The sequence below is a fragment of the Temnothorax longispinosus genome, chromosome 11 (genome assembly GCF_030848805.1).
Source record: "Temnothorax longispinosus isolate EJ_2023e chromosome 11, Tlon_JGU_v1, whole genome shotgun sequence".
Taxonomy (NCBI): Eukaryota; Metazoa; Arthropoda; class Insecta; order Hymenoptera; family Formicidae; genus Temnothorax; species Temnothorax longispinosus.
In genome coordinates this window covers 14,401,598-14,423,435 of record NC_092368.1, presented here as the reverse complement: position 1 = coordinate 14,423,435, position 21,838 = coordinate 14,401,598, and the positions used below count along the sequence as shown (strand labels likewise).

Genomic DNA, 21,838 nt, shown 5'->3' with positions numbered 1-21,838 from the left:
TATTGCACAATTCATCAGCTATTTAATCTATTATTTATTATCTATCTAATATTATTTGATCTACTGAGTATCGCAGAATTGCCAGAAAATGAGTTTTTATCTTACATGATTCTTCTAATTTCAAATATTCGAAGATTTTAGTAATTAGCATAAAATTTAAAAAATCTCTTTAAAGACAAGCAATTATTTAGTTAAAAATCTTTTATTTTTAACGGCTCGAAAATCATAACTCTTCGAAAATTTTATAACACTTTAAAATTTTAAGAAGTAACTTTTATGTGCATGTCTTTCCGCCAGATTTGGGATACTTTGTTTAATCTTACACATTTCTGTGAATACATTGTTATTAATTCATTAATAATTACAAAATTTTGTCTTTTTATTCGATACTACTGCGTTTGACATAGATTCAGATATAGGAGAAGCTTAATTATCTTGACGTGTCTGCCGGCCATGACCTTCCTAAGCTATTAAAATCCGAGCCAACATAGAAGCCAGAAGCTGTTACATATTATACAAGCTGCCGATAAGAATATTACTGGAACATTACGAGAGAGGAGCGGTCTTTAATTTTATACTTCGTGAAGGTCGTGATTTCTTTTATCTGAGAACAGCGGGACTTCTCGCGAACCGTGGCTAGACCCGGGACTCTAATAGAGTTTCTTTCCCTCCCAGAGTTTTCAATCGCGATTGTTAGGCATCCCCTAGCTCTTTGGTTGAGCGGTTGACGCCCGCCGATTGCATGCCACGTGATGTAGCGAGAACGGCGCGCGCGACGCTCAATGCGAGCTCAGTGTCCGCGCAGACGTCGTCGCGGCCAGTCGTCTTCCCCTTTATTCCGTTGCCTGCGTATGTGTGTATGCGTGCGACCTTGTGCATGATGAATTTGTGAGGGAGCAAGGTGAAAAATCCGGTTACGTAGGAACGATACACATGTGAGTACAACACAAGCTTAAACGGCGGGGTTCGACCGGTCGAGCAACATCTGTTTTGAGGTGCTTGAGGATGACATAGCGGATCGGTTCTGATTAAGCCTCGATCTCCGCGGAGTCTGCCAAAAATAGTTCTGTCATTTCTCGCCGTACCGCGGCACATTTCTCTTCTATGAATCGTGGAGTAATGGTTTATATTGTGGTCTAATAATACACGTTACGTCCAGTTGTAATATAAATTTAAAACAGCGTATATAAACCGTTCCTAACTGTTGCTTCATAAATCGCTGTTGTATATATACTTTGTATAAATTTAATTATATTGTTTTTTTACGGTATCTGCAATTCATTAATTTATCTCCACAGAGATGAGATTATCTCATTTCAATGGTGAGTTTTAATAAGATATTTATTTGTAAAAAGGCGCGAGTTTGTAGTTTGTTAATGTTTCTCGAAGCACACACGTTAGATTATACGGCTTTATTCTTAAAATCTTTATTCTCAAAATAAGTCAAAATACATACTAAGGTTGGAAAACATGTAAATATTTAAAATACAAATAACTTTCGCGCATCATTTACCGCGTCTGGCTTTTAATTAGCCCGTTTCTCTTATATTCAAAATAAGTCATTTTGATCGCATCTTCAGTGCTCTTGAATCTTGATGCGATTTTAATTATGATGTGAAAATAAATAAGAGATGGAGGATATTGTAGAACCGGTAATTTTCTAAGTATCTTGATTTTTTTTCTATTTGCTATTCCAATAGTTACGGAGAAATTGGCTCTAATTTTTTTCAAGAAATAATATTTCTGAAAAAGGAAGCGATACAATCCTGTATATCTATATTTGTTATTCCTTATATGATAAAATAATATTTATGTAAATTAATATTAATATATAAAAATAATATGTGTAATTTAAAATAATTTTTTTCTTTTAACAAAACGAAGAGACAACAATTCTATTATTATCGATGATTAATATTACTGTTATTACTATTACTATTACTATTACTATTACTATTACTATTACTATTACTATTATCTATTATTATTATTATTTAATATTATCATTATATATTATTATTATATATTACATACTTATTATTATATATATTATTATTACTATTGTTACTATATCTATAGTAGATGTGCTATGCTTGAAACACCCGGTATATCAATTACGTTCGCACGCACAATCGTTATTCGAGCGTAACTCGTCTCTGCTGGAGATCTTCCGTTCCTCGTGTATCTTACGTCACGGCAGAATTACGTCACAAAGTCAAGTCACTTTGCAAATGATATTCGCCCTCGTCATGATGTGTCTTGAGCGCGTCATCGTTCACCGAGTGTCTCAAAATACCCCGCGCGGTACACGCCAACATTATCGGAACGAGGCATGCTCGCATTGTGTCGAGCTTTTTGGACATCTTTAGCATTTTGTAGAAGATACTTAGAAATTTAGATTCAATGTTTGAATTCAAAATTGATAATTGTTCCCGCGATTTCTAAACATGAAGGTTTTTTAATTGTAATGATTCGTCAAGTGACAAAACGTTTAAAAATGAAGAAATTAAAATAAAGAATTATATAAATTGTAGAAATGAAGAAATTAAATTGAAGAAATACACATTTGTGTGTGTGTTTGAAGATACGAAAGTGAATCGAGAAAATGAAGAAGTTAAGTCGAGAAAAATACATTTTTGTTTTGTAAACGTATATAATTATATAAATAAATTTTACGAAAAAAAATTATTTTTGTCTCATAATATTTAAATAACAATTGATAATAAAACTTGATATCTTTAAGGTTCGATGTATATTGATGCGATATTCCGTCATTGGAGAAATTATTTAAAAAATTATAAAGTACCAGAGAAAAGTAACGTTCAGCAAAACTATAATTTGCGGATTACCGTATATACGTGTTTATAATTAATATTTAATGCATGTAAAGTTTCGATCAATACACTTTGTAGAGAATCGATCGCGACGTCCTGAACTTTTTTCACAATTTTCTATTCGGCGACTAATTCGGCAAGAACCGTCGATTGAGAAAAAGATTAGAAGAAAAAAGAAAGTCTTAATCAGTGTAAATAAAAGAAGATATACTGTTTATATATTTGGTGTCAAAAATTCCTTGACGTGCAATTTTTGTATTAAAATATTCACAATATAACATATATATATATATATATATGTTATATATATATATATATATATATATATATATATATATATATAGAATATATATATATATTATATATTTTATATATAATTTCTTTTATTTATTTATGAATAAATTTATGTAAACATGTTTTTTAATCGCTTTTTTTACAGTATTTAAATCTTTTCGTTTTATAACATATAATAATATTTTTTATTTGGAAACAAATTTAAAGTTTCCTGAAATCTTTTTTCCTTATTTTGTATTTAATCTGATGATAGCGTTTGTCATCCCAAATAATTGTATCTATATATCTGATAAAACATTTGTGATATACATGTATCTGATGTGATGAAACATCTATTACTTTATCTTTTACACAACGAAACATACTTTACTTGTCAGACTTATGGAACAAGTGATAGAAGTGATTTGAATCGTTTTCTTAACTGAAGGTTTTAAAACAATTCAATTATATAAAGATTTGGACTTGTTCGAATATTATTTGAAAAAGGAAGTTTTCTTCAATTTTGTAAGTTTTGCGTGTCTTATATATATATATATATATATATATATATATATATATATATATATATATATATATATATATTGAAACTCTTGAAAATCTTAAACGTCTAGAAAACTTTTCCTCAGAAGTGGTTGAATAAGAAGAGAGAATGTTTAACATTCTTGAAAATATATAAAATTGTCGTCTGTGAATTAAAATAATAACGTAAAGTGCTACGCGTGGAAGATAAGAAATGCATTTTCGAAAATATTCAAGGTTTCCTTATATATATCAAGACTCAAAACTCTCAGAAATTTGTTTGGATTCGTAATGATTCGAGATTTTCGTTATATTCGTTGTATTCGAAACAATTCCATAAGCCCACTAAAATGCGTTGGCCTTCATACGTTGGATTCGCATGTGATCACTACTAAATGTCGATAAGCTGATACAGTGTTGTTTGCTATGCGTAGCGCATATCGCTGTGCCTACCCCGCAGCTGCCTCTCCGTCTATTATTTAATTTCTCTTCACGCTTCTATAATTTAAATTATTGGAATTCTTTCCTCGATTCTCTCGCGATTCTTGGATGCGGAAAGTCACTCATAAGAATTAAAATTGTTTTGATTGCGAGGAAGATTGCTAAAATTTCCGAGAAATCTTTGATCCCGCTAAAAATCTCCGTATTTTCACATTCGTATTTCCCGATTCTTCTCCTTGTTTCTTATCTCGTTATGTTTTGCTGCTTCTTCCTATGAATACGATTGCTCCAGATTTTTATTCATTCTGCAATGAAGAGCAAATAATAATCTGTTTCCGTCTTTACAAACATATCCGCCATTTGAACGGAATTTCGTTTCACTGGCTGGATGTTCAAATTGTACAAGCGAGAGAGAGATGATGATTTCCTGGAAAATGAGTCCCAAGTTAGGAGACTGTTCTCCAAAAACAGCGAGGAAAATGCGCGAATGCATTTTTGCCGTTCCAGAGACTCACTTGTTTAGCTGCGCGAAACGCAATGAGTCACGATCAGACTGTGTACGTTTCAGTAAAGATTACGTATCACGCGTCGCTGAACAATTGACCCGACGTCTCACGAGTTAGGCCTCAGTGAAGAGTTATTAACACACAACGCGTCTTTGTCTCGATGCATTCAATTATCTCTTAATTGGCTTTTCAGCGACGTCGCGATACGCAGCCCATTCGATTCTAATAGTGATATGTTAATCGGAAACTCATATCTTTGCTCTAACACCGGAGTATATTTAAGATTTTGAGACACTTTTGTAATTTATTAGAAATTAATGAAATGGTCGACGACGACGAAATTAATAAAATATATAAACATAAATATAAAATAGGACAAAAGTAACTTGATTACTTTTGAAATAATTAAGTTTTGTTCATTTATTTTTGTATTACAAATATAAAGCGTATTTCTTAGAGAAACGGGATTCTCTTAAGAAACGAATTTCTTAAGAAACAGAAATTAAGTTTGTAATAATCTCTATCTTATTGAAGGATGTATTCAAATAAATTAAATATATTAAATTAGCAATATGTATTTTGCACCTGAAAGAAACTGTTTTGCAGATAAATACTGTTGCATGTTTTTGATATGTGTCCATCGACACTTCTTGTCTTGTTTGCTACTCATTATGTTTATTTACACCTCGCTTTAACATTCGAGTATCAAGTAACATTTACACGATTTAAAAGTTTAAACGGTTTATTCGGATCAAACAGTTTATTTGGACGTTGAAACAATTCCGTCAACCTTCGACGCCGTTCTGTACACACAGTTTTTGATGTTTCTTTAATGCCCAAGGAAACGCATTCACAGACGTGTTTATATGACAGTCTTCTTACGTCAATTTAACTGGCGAACCTCATTGATTTCTTTGGATCTGAGAAGATCATAAATTTTAATCGCCTATTTTAAGAACAACCTAAGTATCCATAAATTTTTTTCGTATCCATAGTAATTGATAGATTTTTTAATTACGACTAAATAATCTACGGGGATTTCCGGGGCGCGACGGGGTTCGTCTGGTTACGGCTCTGTCTGGTGAACGATTCCGCGAGCCGCGGTTCTATTGAGGAAACGTATTATATAACTCCGTTACTACTCCGGCGGCCCGCGACCGCCAATTACTCTTTCTTTAACCATTGATCTAACACACAGCCGAGCTATATATATATATATGTCGTTGTCACGCTGTTGTTCTTCCGCGAACTCCGCTCGAGTTCGGCGTCAGGCTAATGCGTTAATGCTCTTGCTTCTGGATTAATCTCTGCACAAGCTACGTTCCAAGACAGATAAAAAGTTTGAGATAACACTGATATTAATTCTCAGCCGAAGCCGGTATCCTTCAGTAATCTTTGGTGAAGAAATGAAGAGATATAGAAATTACATTAGACTTTTGTCTCTATCTTCACTGGATTGTCACTGTAGCTTGGACTTGGACTATTAAGTTACAACTTAACTACGCATTTTATTATTTTTTTTAAATAAATATGCATTGTTATGTAATTATTATAACAAAGTAAAGTATGTATAATATGACATTCGAAGACATATTCTCGCTCGCACTGATGACGCGACCTGCGTGTGATGATCAGCATGATTCCTGCTGTCTAAATCTCGCGCATAAAAAATCAGCTGGAAGTGCTCCGCGTCATTTATAATCGATAGAGACTTATCAGGCAGCGGGACACCATTAAAAGTGTCGAGGAAACTTTTTGCTATTTTGCCTTGACATACGCGTTAATCGGATTTGCATAACGGGTATTGTGACTGTACGCCAAGTTGCAACATTTCGCGCGTTTAACGACAACGGCTCTTTGTAATCGCATTTGTTTGTCAATATGTATTGCCGTAAGATACATGTCGATTAAAATGTTTAAGATCATGCCTTTCTTTCACTTTACCTCTTCGATACTTCTTCAATACTTCGCTTAATGTGACTCGTTGCAAAACGATCCTTGTATGTGGATGTAAATTCTTATCGACAGAACGTTTACTCGTTATGTTATCATCTCGGTTTCGTAATAACGCGTAAAAAATGCTGTGACATAAAACATAAATCATCCAAAGTAATCTCAGTGTAAAGCACGTACAAAGCCTCCGGTGCAACACTTGTTTCGATTTTATTGTCCTTGGCGACGTATTTTTAATGCGGAACGTTTCAATACGACGAACGAATTCTCGATTGTCAGTTGCATTACCTATATTGAAGAAAAAGTTTATCGCAGTAATTACAAACTACGTCGAACCGAGCTTTGATATAAATAAAAATAATTACAATATAGCGAGACTCGAAGGCCCACTTTTTAAGCTGTCTGTAATCAACGTCAGAAATCAAACTAAAGTTCTATTTATAATTTTGCAATTTTATATATAACATAAAAATATTTGAATAATTAAAATATAAACGTATATAAAATATATATTAATTTTATATTTTATATACAAGTAAGGTAAATAAAAGTAAGTACATATAAGTGTATTATATCTTTATATTATATGCATATAAAATACATATTAAAATGTACGCTGGTGTAAAGTTTCGAACAGAAATTAAATTCGTGTCAGATTTATTCTAAAGTCTGATGATGCAAATTTAACGGCAAACAGGCGTTGCGAGATGTTTGCACTTTTCTGTATTGTAAGTTTAATTGTCTGAATCTAATTACTCTGCTGATGTTTAAGTCACATAGAAAGCCTTATCACTCCGCTATCACTCTGTGGTATATAACTTTCTTGGAAAACACCTCAAAATAACGTGCAACTCACGTGGTTCGCTATATTCCTGGTAGTGAACGAGAAATGTTTCGCCAGCCATCTCTTTTGAATTCGTAGAATCAATTTAGATCGCAGAAATATTAGAAATATTCCTATAAATTACTTCGTAAATGGAATCATCAAGATCCTCGTGTTAATTATACGTCAATTACATAATTACAACATTCGCTTATCGGTGCCACATGCATGTATATTTCATATACTTATTTTACACATATTTTGACATCTTGAGTATTTTTGTTTTATATACATTTTGTTTTTAATTTTTGGATATTTTCGCGGTTACCGATGCCTCGATGAGACAATCGTTACTTCGCCTTTCCGCTTCAATTCAGTTTGACCTGCGAATTTTCACAGCGAGTTCGAACAGGACCGGATTCAGCTGTAGACGCTAGTCTAGATTCCCCAAAAAAGTATCACGATTTATATCACACACACACATATGTACGGTATATTCTAAAAATGGTAGGCCTAATTCTAGGCTCAGGATAATCTGAAATAACAGTCAAGAGTTTGAGCTGGTTTTCTTCAGACCTTGGGCGTTCCGCCCTTATACGACAGGAAACAGAGTCTCTCGTAATATGAGATCCATAAATTCAGAGGCGCAAGAATCTGCGCTGTTCTTTAATGAACAGCTTAGTCCTAGAGAAAGTAAAATTTTTTGGTTGCTTTTCTAATTTTTTTGCGCTGCGTGCAGAAGTATTAAATTGTATTGCATATATGTATAAGTGTAAATTAAAAAAATTCAATTGCACGTGAAAGAAATGTACTCTGAAACGGTTTCACGTAGAAGATAAGAGCTTTAAATTTATTTTCAAGAGTTCCGGGGTAATAAAGATGTTATTTCTGACGATTATTTTAATTGTGACAATTAAACGAGTACAATATAATGAATCCAATTAAACATAATGAAGGTAATGACCATCAGAAACGCTAGAGTCTTTATCTTATTATACATATTTTATTGACGCTATTATTTCTCACGCGTGAAGCACGATCATCTTCGGTCAGCGACCGATAAACTCTGTATTTTCCTCGCGTGTCGAAGTATTAAATGGTTTTTCCCCATAGAGCGATACTGTTTAGCAAAATATCGATTTTATTCCCGCATGAGGAAAGACTAATTGCATAAATCTGGAACAACTTTGATAACGGCGCTCTTGTACATGTTGCTAAATAAATTTGATATTGAAATAATTAAGTAATTATCAGCTTTCAATTTCGATAGCGCATAAAACTCGGCATAAAAGGTCATTTGCCTGCTGCGTTACTTTTCAAATTTAATTTTCTAATCTAATCATTTTTTAATCTAATTTCTTTCTCGTATAATTTTTAACTTTAATATTCTTTAATTTTCCAAGTTTTTTTTATTTTTGATTCCAATTTTTATTTTGTTCTTCACAATTCTTTAAACTTGATCTCAGTTTTCTCAGTTTCGTCTTTAATTTGCGCCATAGAAACAAGAAGCTAGTTAAATGACGGCGAATTAACGGCAATCGTGCTAATCAACTTCGTTATTCATCAAGAGATAATTACAGTATAATGTCGCGAGATTGTATGACCTTCCGTGTTATTTGAAAAGTGACACAGCGGACAAACAAATTGCGTGTAGCCAGATAAGGTGGGAACGGAGCTGGCAAGTGATACAGGCTTTTTCTTGAAACGCAGATTGACGAAACCCGACAAATCATTTGGATCCTGAATCGACAAGTTGATCGTCCTCGTTTCATTAGAGCGGACCTCGTCAATCATCACTATAATGCTCACACGTTTATTCTCACCGCGGCAATAACAGACAGAACTGCAAAAACACCATTTTTACTAGCGGAGGAAAAGGAAAGACTCACAATCAGTAAGTCGTAATTGTCTCTCAAATTGAAAATCATTAAGGCAAATGAGTTATTACCTAAGCATTGCTATTTGTATTATCACAGAAATAATAATAGCAATGATGATTAAATTACAATTAAGTAACTACAGTTATGTAATTATGTCTTTGACAGATATAATAGTTGTCACTTATAAAAATTGTTAGATTCACGGACATCCTGAAAACTGGAAGCAGACACTCGAAGATAAATCACAAGAAGCGATAGATGTTAACACGAGTATCGATGACTGATACCTCACTCCACTTTCAAGAACACTTCATTGAGAATTCGCGATAAGATTTGCCCCGATCGATCCGTGTGGGAAGTGGCGATATTTGCAAGCAGCTGATACAACGAGATATGTGAAGTGTTAATTTCAATCTAATTACGATCGTGTGAAGAGATCGCCAATTATACCGGGTGACTGACAATCTATGCGTGTTAAGAGAAGAATCTTCGCATTGTCGATAATTTGTGACAATCGAAGAAAGGACACTAACACCATAGACTGCTGAAATAGTGAAGAAATTTTTTTTCCCGTTCGCGAAAAAGGGGGCGATTATTCAACGCCAAGCGCCAAGTGCCTAAGCGTTGATAATCGCTGCGGTAAAATCCGTTAAAAATTAATCGATCGCTTTTAATTAACCGTGGAAGTGGCAGTTCGCGACGAGTTAATGCCGTGCGTAAGGACCGATGGATTCAACGAAAGTCAGATCGAAGCCGAATCCGCGGGAGAAGGCGAACATCGTGTCGCTGTTGCTTTGGTGGTGAGTTTTGGTGGTGAGGCGCCATTTTTCACGGATCGTCAGATCTTCTTCCAACGAGACTATCCCGGTCCTCCGCAAAATCTGGAGGTGTCTAAGCTTGGATACTTCAATGTAGAATATTTAAATATCTAAGGATTTGCTTTGGATGTTTATATTTGCCAATAGCTGAATTAATTAGGCAATCAAATTAACTGGCTAAAACTGTAGCCTTGCTTTTTAACTGCGATTGTTTTTGCACTATCTCGCTTCCATATTTTACTATTTGCACTCGATAAAGTTATCATACATTATATTATATTATTTCGGATATTTATCTAAAAGTTCGGAGATTTATAAAAATATTTAGATATCTCTGTAAATAGTTTTCTATAATATTTGCACGTCCAAATTTTTAATTTGCGTAATTCAACTTTTGAATCGTAGTAATTTGTTGCGTTAGTAAGTATTTAGCTACAGCCGATTTGGAATAACATTTCATGTTAAAGTATGTATACTGCAAATGTATATGCACTGTTTGGCATGACTTGTACCTCAAATTAGTTCTTATCTTCACGCAATGTCGCCTTGTCTTCAAACGTGACACTGCATATTGCGAAGCTAACATAATAAAAGCGCTTTGTCATGTTACTGAATATAATTTCGCACGGAGTTATTTTGAATCTCTCAGTTCCAAGTTTTAATACTGCCATATTCCTATCGTTTTTATCATTTGTAATCTAACGCTACTTGATAAAAGAAAGAGAGAGATATATCTAATATATGTCTAATTTACATAAATTACTTTAAATCAGGTGGACTATTAGTTTATTCAAGACAGGATACAAAAAAGCTTTAGACCCAGACGACTTATTCGATCCCTTGAAAGTCGACCGATCGAAGTTGCTCGGAGATCGATTAGAAAAGTGAGTATAAAGTATGAGAGGTTTATATACAAGAAAAGAGAAGTTAGAGAAGAAGAAGAAGAAAGAAGAGAGAAAACGTTCGGCGATTTTCTTCCTTTTGCATCGCCTCTTTTATTCAAGCATAGAAATTATAATTATACATAATTATAAATATACATAATACATCGATGTATTTGCAGACGATGGAATATCGAGTTGGAAAACTCGAAGAAATGGAAACGCAGTCCGAGTTTGTTGAAGACTATTTTCCGCACATTCTTATGGGAGTACTCCATGCTGGGAATAATACAGATTCTCAACGAGTTTGTAATAAGGTACTTACCATCTCGTTCAACCTCATACATCAAATCTCTCATACTTTATTTAGCGCACTTTTATTTTATGTAGCAAGATGTTAGTTTTTTTTACTCGTTAGCAATGTTGATCTTGTATAACGAAATACGGATACGGACTTACTGTTGACTATTAACTTGTAATTAAAATTATTTTTTAAGATAAATTAAATAAAGATAGCATAACGGTTTAAAGTTCAATTTCTTGTACATATATATATATATATATATATATATATATATATATATATAGAGAGAGAGAGAGAGAGAGAGAGAGAGAAAAACAGAAAATAATCTGAATTATATAGAATTATTTTAAGTATTTTTTACGTTTGCGTTTGAACAAAAAAGTGGCACATTATTTGCGACGCGTTATCATACTCGCAAATGTGTTATATGGAGCGATAAAACTTCAAATAAAGGGGAAACATGTTTAAAAGAAGAAGCAGGTATCTGAAAGAATATAAACAGAAGATATTTTTAAACGCGTTGTTGCATAGTAATAAAGTTGATGTACTAATAAATAATAATAATAATAATAGTATCATAATAATATAATGATATAATTACTATTATTATAATAATAGTATTCAGGGCGTAGAATTTAGGATAATAACTTTCAATAGTAACATGTAAAGACTTAACGCGCGAAACTCTGCAGATTAGGCACGCCGTTACTGTTGGGTGGTCTCCTGCGCTACTTCCGGAAGGATTCAGTGGAATTGTACGAGAGTGCCTTGTGGTATGCTGCTGGTATCTGCATAGCTACTGGCATAAACGTGATAAGCGGTAATCAAGCGATCTTCGGCGCTTTCCACGTGGGCGCCAAAGTTCGCGTGGCCGTCTGCTCCGTGGTATACAGAAAGGTAAAAGACATCTTTTAGACGTCTTATGTCCCGCTTTTGGACAAGTGTGTTGTATGGGAAGTTATGTTTATAGGAAGCAAGCGACTCTCGTCCCACACTCTTTTGCTCTTCAAAGTAAATATCTCTTTGCAAAAAAAGTAAAAAAATTATAACAAAAGAGGGAAGAAATGGAAAACCTAACAAAAAGTAAAAAAAAACCAGTATTTTAAATCTATTAAATTAAGAAATTTAATAAAAATTTAATAAAAAATTTCTTTTGAAGCTTATAAAAGATCAGGACAATATTTGTGGCCGACTTTAATAGACTTGAATATTTTCTCTATTATGTGATTCGCCAACGTTCTCAGATTATATAATGGATGTTTTGTATTTGTCTCGCAGGCGCTGCGTCTGAGCAAATCCGCGTTGGGCGAGACAGCACCCGGAAAAGTGGTTAATTTAGTGGCCAACGATGTCAATAGGTTCGATCTCGTCTCTATCTTTATTCATTACATGTGGACGGCACCTCTCTCCGCCCTGATCGTGGCTTATATTCTTTATCAGGAGGTCAGCTATGCCGGTCTTATCGGCATCGCCGCGGTCTTCGTGGTCGTGCCAATCCAATGTGAGTCCCTTGCGTCGAGTCGCGTTCTCTTCTCTTCAAAAATCCACGAAAATTTGAAAATTTGAAACTACTACCCTTTGCGCACACGAAGAAATAAATTAAAAATACTACTCCTACTACTACTCCTCTGATCCGGAGAGACCTTTTATGAAATAAGTTATTTTGCCGCAGACGTTCTATTCCTAATTCCTATTCTCGTGATTTTAGCTTATACCGGCAAGCTGTCGTCGAAGTTCCGTCTCCAGACAGCTATCAAGACGGACGAGCGGGTCCGGCTGATGGATGAGATCATTTCCGGAGTACAGGTGATCAAGATGTACGCGTGGGAAAAGCCGTTCTGCGCCATGGTCGAGCTGGCGCGTAAACTCGAGCTACGAGTGGTCACCAAGAGCTCGTACATCCGCGGTATTTACATGACCTTTAACCTGTTCACAACGCGAATGGCGCTCTACTGCACCCTCGTCTCCATGCTGATGTTCGGCAACGATCTGACCGCCGACAAGGTCTTCGTTGTCTCGTCCTATTTCAACATCCTCGCGCACACCATGGCCGGCATGTTCGTGCGCGGTTTCGCCGAACTGGCCGAGTGTATGGTGGCCATACGAAGGCTCCAGGGTTTCCTCATGTTCGAGGAGTTCCGGGGCAGCAACGTTGTTATCTCCAAGGCGTCCTCCGGCTACGTCAATATGAATTCCGATTTCAAGCGAAATTTCTCCAAACCGGATCTGCCATACATCGACGATGACGTCGTGGAGAATCAGCTGGAGCCACGCGGAGGGCAACTGGATGAGAACAGCGACCGTAGAAAGCAAAACGGTCTGATGATCGTTGCCAGCGATTTGTTGAAAAACACCGCTAATTTTGTTGGAGGTAGAGATTCAGAATTCAAGGAACTTAAGAAGAACATGCAATCTTTATTTAACTCTATTAACATTTATTCTCGAAAAACCTAACTCGCAATAAAAATTTTTTATTCACAGAAAAGAAAGAATCATCCGTCATATACGATACGAACAACTGGGCCATTAACATGATTAACGTTACCGCCAAGTGGGAGGAAAAGCAATCGGAGAACACCCTGGAGAATCTGAATCTGGAGATAGAAAAGGGCAAGTTGTACGCGGTGATCGGCATGGTGGGCAACGGCAAGAGTTCTTTCTTGTCCGCGATTCTGGGCGAGATCAGCCTGACGGAAGGTCAGGTAAAGGTCAACGGCGGAGTCAGCTACGCCAGCCAAGAAGCCTGGGTCTTCGGTGCCACCGTCCGACAGAATATACTCTTCGGGCAAGCTTACGAACGTCAACGGTATCAGAAGGTGGTCAAGGCTTGTGCCCTGGCGCGCGACTTCAAGCAGTTTCCGCAGGGCGACCAGACCGTCGTGGGTGAACGGGGCAGCTCGTTGTCCGGCGGTCAGAAGGCCAGGATTAACTTGGCCAGGGCTCTGTACAGGCAATCGGACATCTACTTGCTGGATGATCCTTTGAGCGCGGTGAGTGATCATCGAACGAGTCAGTAATTCATTCTGATTTCATCCTTTCAGGCGTCGTGTATCATATATGATGTAGAATTTATACGCAAGTGATTCAACTTGATTTAACAAATTTGATGAACAATAATGATGCGGGATTTTGCGTTGAATATGAATCCTGATGAAGGATCTACCGTTTGAAATTCCAGGTCGACGCACACGTTAGCAAGCACCTGTTTCATGAGTGCATTCAGAGATATCTAGCCGGTAAAACGAGAATTTTAGCGACGCATCAGCTGCAGTATATAAAGGGAGTGGACGCCATTATACTGCTTGAGCAGGGAAGAATGAAGTACTTCTCGCATTATCAGGATTTATTGGAATATCGACCCGAGTACGGAGTACTCCTGGCAGCGGAGAACGAAGCGATCGACGACTCGTCCTTAGAAAAAAGTATAAACATACGACGACAGTTTTCCTCCTCGAGTAACAGAGTAAGTGAAGATATAAAATATGTATATACAAAATGTCGAAGAGAAAAGAGAGAAAAGAACGAGGACTAGAACTTAGCGAAGTAACAATGAATAATATTTAAATGACGAAGGAAAATGGTTGACATTACTACAGATAAAATTTCTTCAACAGAGTCGAACTCCGGAAGCCAGTAGCGGCGGCACGGACGACGAGGACGAAGACCAAGATCCTGAGAAGTTGAACGATGGTCTTGAGGGGACATCGCGTGGTATGGTTAAGGGTCCTATATTTATCAAGTTCTTTCAAACCGGTGCCAACTTATACATGGCTTTTACCGTTCTGCTTCTGTTCATCATCACACAATTCATCGTCAGTCTCAACGACTACTTTGTGCCTATCTTGTGAGTACTTATGCTATATCAATGAAATCGGTTAAAGAAACATTTCTTTGTATAAATAATTATTTATTACATATATTTCTTCACACTTTTTGTAATATTATTCAATTTTCCAAAATCTGCAAATTTTAATTTTGCACACTCGCCCATTGATTACAATTAATATTGAGCGATGTTTAAATCATTTTTTGTTATTTTTAGTTGCTTCATTCATCGTTCGCTAATTTTTTTTCTCGATTAAATTTTTCCAGAATCAATTTTGTGGAAGCGCAAAACTACGAAGCCAAGCATTTCAACTTGAATCAAACAGATGACGTTTACACGAACACGACTAACACATATGAACACATTGACATTGAAGATGCATCGGTGATTAATTACGTTTATATCTACACTGGCATCATCTTAGCTATCTTCTTCGTCGGCATCACCAGATCTCTGGTCTTCTACAAGACGTGCATGACATGTAGCCAGCGCTTGCATGACATGATGTTCAGTGCGCTAATTCGTACAGGAATGCGATTTTTCGACACTAATCCAAGCGGAAGGATTCTCAATCGATTTTCCAAAGACATGGGCGCGATCGACGAATTATTGCCCAAAGCGATCTTGGACGCCGGTCAGATGAACATGAACATGTTCGGAGCACTTATAGTGACCTGCGTGGTTAATCCCATCTTTCTGGTGCCTATTGTGATTATTAGCGTGATATTCTACTGGATCCGTAAGGTCTACCTCAAAACTAGCAAGAACATCAAACGACTGGATGGAATGTGTATGTTTGCTTTTTTTTATTTAGTTCTTAAAATTTATGAAAAAGTTTTGTTTATATATATATTATTTTATTCTATATATATATTTTTTTATGTATATTTAGTACTTGCTATTTAATTATATATATTTGTTTAGCAATACTCTCCAAATAATATAAAATTAAAAATTTGCTTTATTTTTCATATACTTTTTTATTTTCGACATCTTTTTTTGCTTATTTATTTTTAAATTTTATTTTCTTGGTTTATATTTTTACTTTTTTCTTAATTGTATGAAACTTACAGTACTTTAGTTCACATAAAAAATTTATTTTTTGAAGATATGATTTCTTTACGGCGATATTCTTTCGTGTTCCAGTACGTTCGCCGGTATTCACTCACTTAAATGCTACGTTGAACGGTTTGACGACCATCAGAGCGTACTGCGCACAGGACATACTCAAACATGAATTCGACAAACTGCAAGATACGCACACGTCTACTACTTACATGTATATCGTGACCAGTACGGCATTTGGATTCTTTTTGGATGTGTTCTGTTTCGTCTTTACCTCACTCGTCACCTTCAGCTTTTTGGTGCTCAATCAATGTAAGCATTGTTCTCTCTCTTAGGCCGGTATTCATAGTCTTTAAGATCGTCTTAAGTAATGTCTTAAGACGCTAATACGGCTCTGTGATTGGTTCATAACATCTTAAGATTGAACTTAAGACGGTCTTAAATAACTATGAATACCGGCCTTAATCTCTCTCATTATTTTTAAATATATGAATCTAAAAAAGCAAATAATTAGTATATTTTTTATGAAAAATATGTTAATTTATTAAAGAGACTATAAAGAATTTTACTTACGATAAAACATATAACTATCTGAAACCATTATTTTCTGAAAATTTTTCTTCCTAGTTAACATCAGAAATATTAAATAATTTAATGCGTTTAGAAGGTTTGAGGGAAGTTTATTTATTACTAAAATTATGTATAAAAAATACTTAGCCCATAAAATAAAACATTGACGATTAAAGTGTTTAGAAATGTATGTTACGAAATCTAAAATTGATAGAATTAAATGTTATGCGTATCTTTCAGCATTTTCTGGCGGCGAGGTCGGTTTGGCCATCACTCAGGTAATGGCAATGACCGGGTTAATCCAGTGGGGGATGCGACAAAGCGCGGAGGTGGCGAACCAAATGATGGCGGTGGAACGTGTACTCGAATACATTCAGCTTCCGGCAGAACCGAATCTGAGAGACCGAGGGGCGTACGTGAAGAAAAAGGACAAGAATTTAGCGCTGCCATCCAACGCTCCCAAAACTTGGCCTGACAAGGGTTGTATTACATTCAGGAACGTTTATATGCGCTACGCGGACGATGATCTGCCCGTTCTCAAGGGCTTGAATATAGTGATCTATCCCGGGGAGAAGGTACAGTAATTGTGAAAAAAATTTTGTAGGGATAGATAAACAGAAAGAGAATGGAAGAAACTTTAAAAGAAATTTAATATTATTAAATCTCAAAAAATTAAAGAACTTAATTTCTTTTGGATCGCGAGATATTCGAAAATTCTTTCTGTGATTATTTTCTACGAAAAATTTTCATCGTTTTTGATTATTAGGAAATTGTGCAAAGAAGGATTGATAGAAAGTAAGAACATTTTTTGTTTTATTTTATTTTGAGAAATGATATAAAGAAAAAATCATACAAATGTATAAGTGCAAGGATGCGTGTGTTATTAAGACGCTTTAAGTAATTTGACCGTTACACAGATTGGTATCGTGGGAAGAACAGGCGCCGGGAAATCGTCGCTGATATCAGCGCTGTTCCGATTGGCAAAAGTGGACGGAATTATCGAGATTGACGGCGCGGACACGGGTTTGATGGCTTTGGAGGATTTGCGACGCAACATATCCATCATTCCCCAGGATCCCGTTTTGTTCTCAGGTACTCTGAGACGTAATCTAGATCCTTTCGACGAATTTCCCGACAAGGATTTGTGGGAGGCGCTCGAAGAGGTTCGAACGATTTATAATTTAAAAATAAACTCGTGCTTAATCGAAAACGTAATGCTATGACGTTAAAAAATTTTGCGGTTCCGACATTCTCGCTTCGAAGACCATCACATCTTAAAATCCCAAGTCCCAGAAATCCGAGAGTTTCGGGATTCTTAAAATCCCGGAATATCAAACTTCAAGCATGGTCCTAAGATTGTACGTCGTAATAATTACGAGCATTTTGTACTTTCGATAATTCCATTTGCAATGAAATTCCAGGTTGAACTGAAGGAGGCGGTTATTATCGGAAACGGTTTGGAAAGCCGCGTATTTGACAGAGGCAGCAATTACAGCGTCGGACAGAGACAGTTGGTGTGCTTAGCGAGAGCCATCCTGAGAAACAATCGTATATTGATGCTGGACGAGGCAACCGCAAATGTAGACCCGCAAACTGACGCATTGATTCAACGGACTATCAGGAAGAAATTCGTAACGTGCACAATGCTCACGGTGGCGCATCGACTAAACACAATAATGGACAGTGACAAGGTTCTGGTGATGGATAAGGGTCGTATGGCTGTAAGTACAACTCCTCTTAAAAGATGTCATTTTTATGACAATTTGAAAGCAATTGAAACTCTTAGGTTTTTAGAGTATCAGAATTTTTGAAGACTTTTAAGATTTGGGCGTTTGAGAACACAAGATTTTTGAGCTTTGAAGAAGCCTTTGTTTTTAGTAATTTTTCCGAATTTCTATATAAATTTTATAACGTTTTAGAAAATTTCTCAGATTAATTTTATAATTTCCGAAGAAACTTATAAAATTTGAAGAAAGTATCTTTAAGATATTTTTTTAGAAATCTCTTTATAGATTTAAAAAATTCTTTAAAATATTATAAAATAGTATAAAACTTTTTTTTTTATCAGAGCATTTATCATTACTTTTAACGTAAGAATAGAGATTCACTGATAATATCAACGAAGAACGGACGCAATTATACTGAATCATAATTCCAATGTCGATTTTTTTGCAGGAATACGACCACCCTCACATATTACTGAAAAACAGTTACAGTCAATTTACTTCGTTAGTAAAGGAGACCGGCCCGGGCATGCACGATCAACTGGCCAAGGTGGCGAAGCAGGCCTACGTAAACAAGTATGGAGAAACGTGATGAAGCGTTGATGAATTTTGATATACCAGAGTCTCGTTAGCTAGATCTCTCAAAACGGGTCGCTTAATGTGATCCAGTATACTTAATTATGATATAGAAAAACATGTATGAAACGTGCAGAATGGCATATGAAGACGAATGTTACATCTCTATAAGACCAACACCATATTGTTGTCTTTCTTCGAGACGTCATAGACACGATACTTCCGTTAAGTATCATAACGGTGTGATGTGTTGAGCGTAACACGCGTCTAATGAATCATATTTTTGTATCGTTTTTTAAATGAGATATCGCTGCGAGATCATTCTCTGTGGCCGTCTCGCCGTAATATCTAGTACTAGTTTCTGCCACGAGTTAAGCCCGCAATATTGTTATATTTTTCTACTCTACATTTTTGCGCACTACAGAAATTACGAATACATAATTCTTGTGATAAAGCGAGCACATACGTCGATCGATGATGAATTGAGTCACTGAGATCAGACCGTGGTTTATCATAAATCGAAGTTATATCTAAGATGATATTTACGCACAGTGAACTTACTGTAATCTTTACCAATATCCATCATACATGCTTTAAGCCGTAAAAGATCTTATAAGAATCGCAGGGAATCTTGGATATTGACATCGCAACCTTCATTAAATATAAAAACTAAATTGAAATTATATAATGAATCTAAAAAAGCATATTTATATATAAATTTTCAATTTATTTTTATTTATATATATTATATATATAATTTTTCAATTTATATATAATTATATATTTATAAATATGCGATGATACTAATTTGATAACTTTTCGGAAGTATATCGTTTCCAATTACCTGATTAATTTGTTTTCCAGTGAAGATCTGTTGACTGTTCCGAGATACGTATAATGATGGATTAGTATAGTTTACTTAATATAAATATTTCGATCCAAATGTATTAATTAACATATGAATGAATACTCCCATTTAACTGAAATACTTAACGAAACGGTTACTTACATTTTATACTTATTATACTTGATTCTAGTTATAATACATGTATGCAAATGTTGAAGGGAACTCGATATTTTTGTATACTGCATTTATTAATGCAACGATGTACATTATCTATTAGAGAATAAAGGTATATAAAATATATATTATAAAAAGCATTATGAAGAAAGTATAGTACGTGATATAATGTACGTAATATAGTACACATATTGTACTATATTATACTATATATTGTCATTATATAATAGAGTATCATTACCTATCTTGTTAATTTTAATAATATATTATGTAAGGAATATAGCATATTTTTGCTAATAATAATTCTACTAGTATGTCATTAATACATAATAAACTATTAAAAATATATTATATAGGTATTAATGACATAATAGAGTAGTTATTGTAGTATACATATATATACCTCGTTGATATATTATATGGAATTGTAGAATTATGTTTGAAGTAAGCTTTACGTGTAAATTTACGAACATATACATTTTTTGTAAATGATCACTTTTAGGTATTTGATAGGAATTAGTTTTGGAATCATCTTTACAGCTACACTTCATTATTAAACTTTCATGTTTGAAATAATGCCATTTTTTCACGGTCAATTACGCATTGTTGCGCTGTATTATAAAATATTTACGACACTGTTGTACAGTGAACTGTTAAATATTACGTAATGTACAGTAACTTTAATTGTAAGATGAAAGTGTGCGCACACGCGCTTGATCGCGCCGTACGAAATGATTGTATGTAAATGATTAACCAAAGTACAACGAAATATACAAGAAGAAATAAATTGTAATGACGATTTCTTATTAGTAACACCCTCCAACCCCTGAATAATGTTACTGCACAAGTTAGTCGACTGCGTTTTGTCTTTTCCTTATGTACTAATTTAACTAATTCTATTAAAGATGTTGAAGCGTTTGCGACTAAAATGATGAAAATTCCTTGAATCCAAATAGATTCTGTAGATTTCATCATAAAAGATTCTGTCAAAGTTTAAGGCTGTTTAGGAAGCTTCTGTAACACGTACTTCCCCCCACGCGACATATACGCTCGGTACCTCACATACATACATGACATTCACCTGTCTTATTGTTAGTAGATCAACAAGTTAAGTCTTATTTGGGCATATATTTCAACTCTTTTCGCCTTATATGAGCATTAGCGTGCTAATTGGTTTAAACACATGAGTCCGTGACAAATGTATGTAAGGTCATGTAATATAAAGTAACTCTGGTATATATGCCGCACCTAAAGAAAACTTATACGTACTTGATAAGTACGTAATAGTACTTCTCTATCCCATCCTTTACTATCCCTCTCATTTATGTATCATGAAATAACCATTAAACCTTTCATTTCCTACAGTAATCATTTTACGTAGGTCGTAATATATGATCGCGCTAATACTTATTACTACATTGAGAAATCGATTCAACTCACGACGGTGTTAATATTAACAGTGAAGAATCGAAATTACAACGCAATATAATATGGCATAAAGACGCATAACAGAGTAATTGCGAGCAAATTATCTTCATTCCTTCTGTTTTTTAACTTCTGCGACGTAAATTCCCGCACGGCCTAAATGCCGGAGTTAAATTATCCTATCATATATCACATGTAATACATATATCGCGGGTCGGATGTAATATATCACCGTAAGACGACAGTGAGCGAAAATCTGTCATATGCGTATACGAAATAAAGAGTTTTATAGTACATTCTTTTAATTATTGCACAATTGTCTCTCTCGATCCTCCGTCGACTGTGTTTAGTCTCACCAGTGCAAAAATACATTTTTAA

The 21,838-nt window shown here is 35.0% G+C and overlaps 1 protein-coding gene across 1 annotated transcript; it reads left to right on the top strand.

The window, feature by feature from the left end:
• Positions 1–781: 781 nt before the first annotated feature.
• Positions 782–20,828, top strand: LOC139821528 (ATP-binding cassette sub-family C member 4). The gene is made up of 17 exons (XM_071792613.1): positions 782–935; positions 9,081–9,264; positions 9,448–10,050; positions 10,842–10,952; positions 11,132–11,266; positions 11,946–12,150; positions 12,532–12,754; positions 12,962–13,624; positions 13,735–14,243; positions 14,432–14,716; positions 14,868–15,097; positions 15,346–15,869; positions 16,226–16,456; positions 16,955–17,289; positions 17,632–17,877; positions 18,136–18,435; positions 18,890–20,828. The coding sequence occupies exons 3-17, from the start codon at positions 9,977–9,979 to the stop codon at positions 19,028–19,030; spliced, it is 4,212 nt and encodes a 1,403-aa protein (XP_071648714.1). The 5' UTR covers positions 782–935; positions 9,081–9,264; positions 9,448–9,976; the 3' UTR covers positions 19,031–20,828.
• The last annotated feature ends 1,010 nt before the right edge of the window (positions 20,829–21,838 follow it).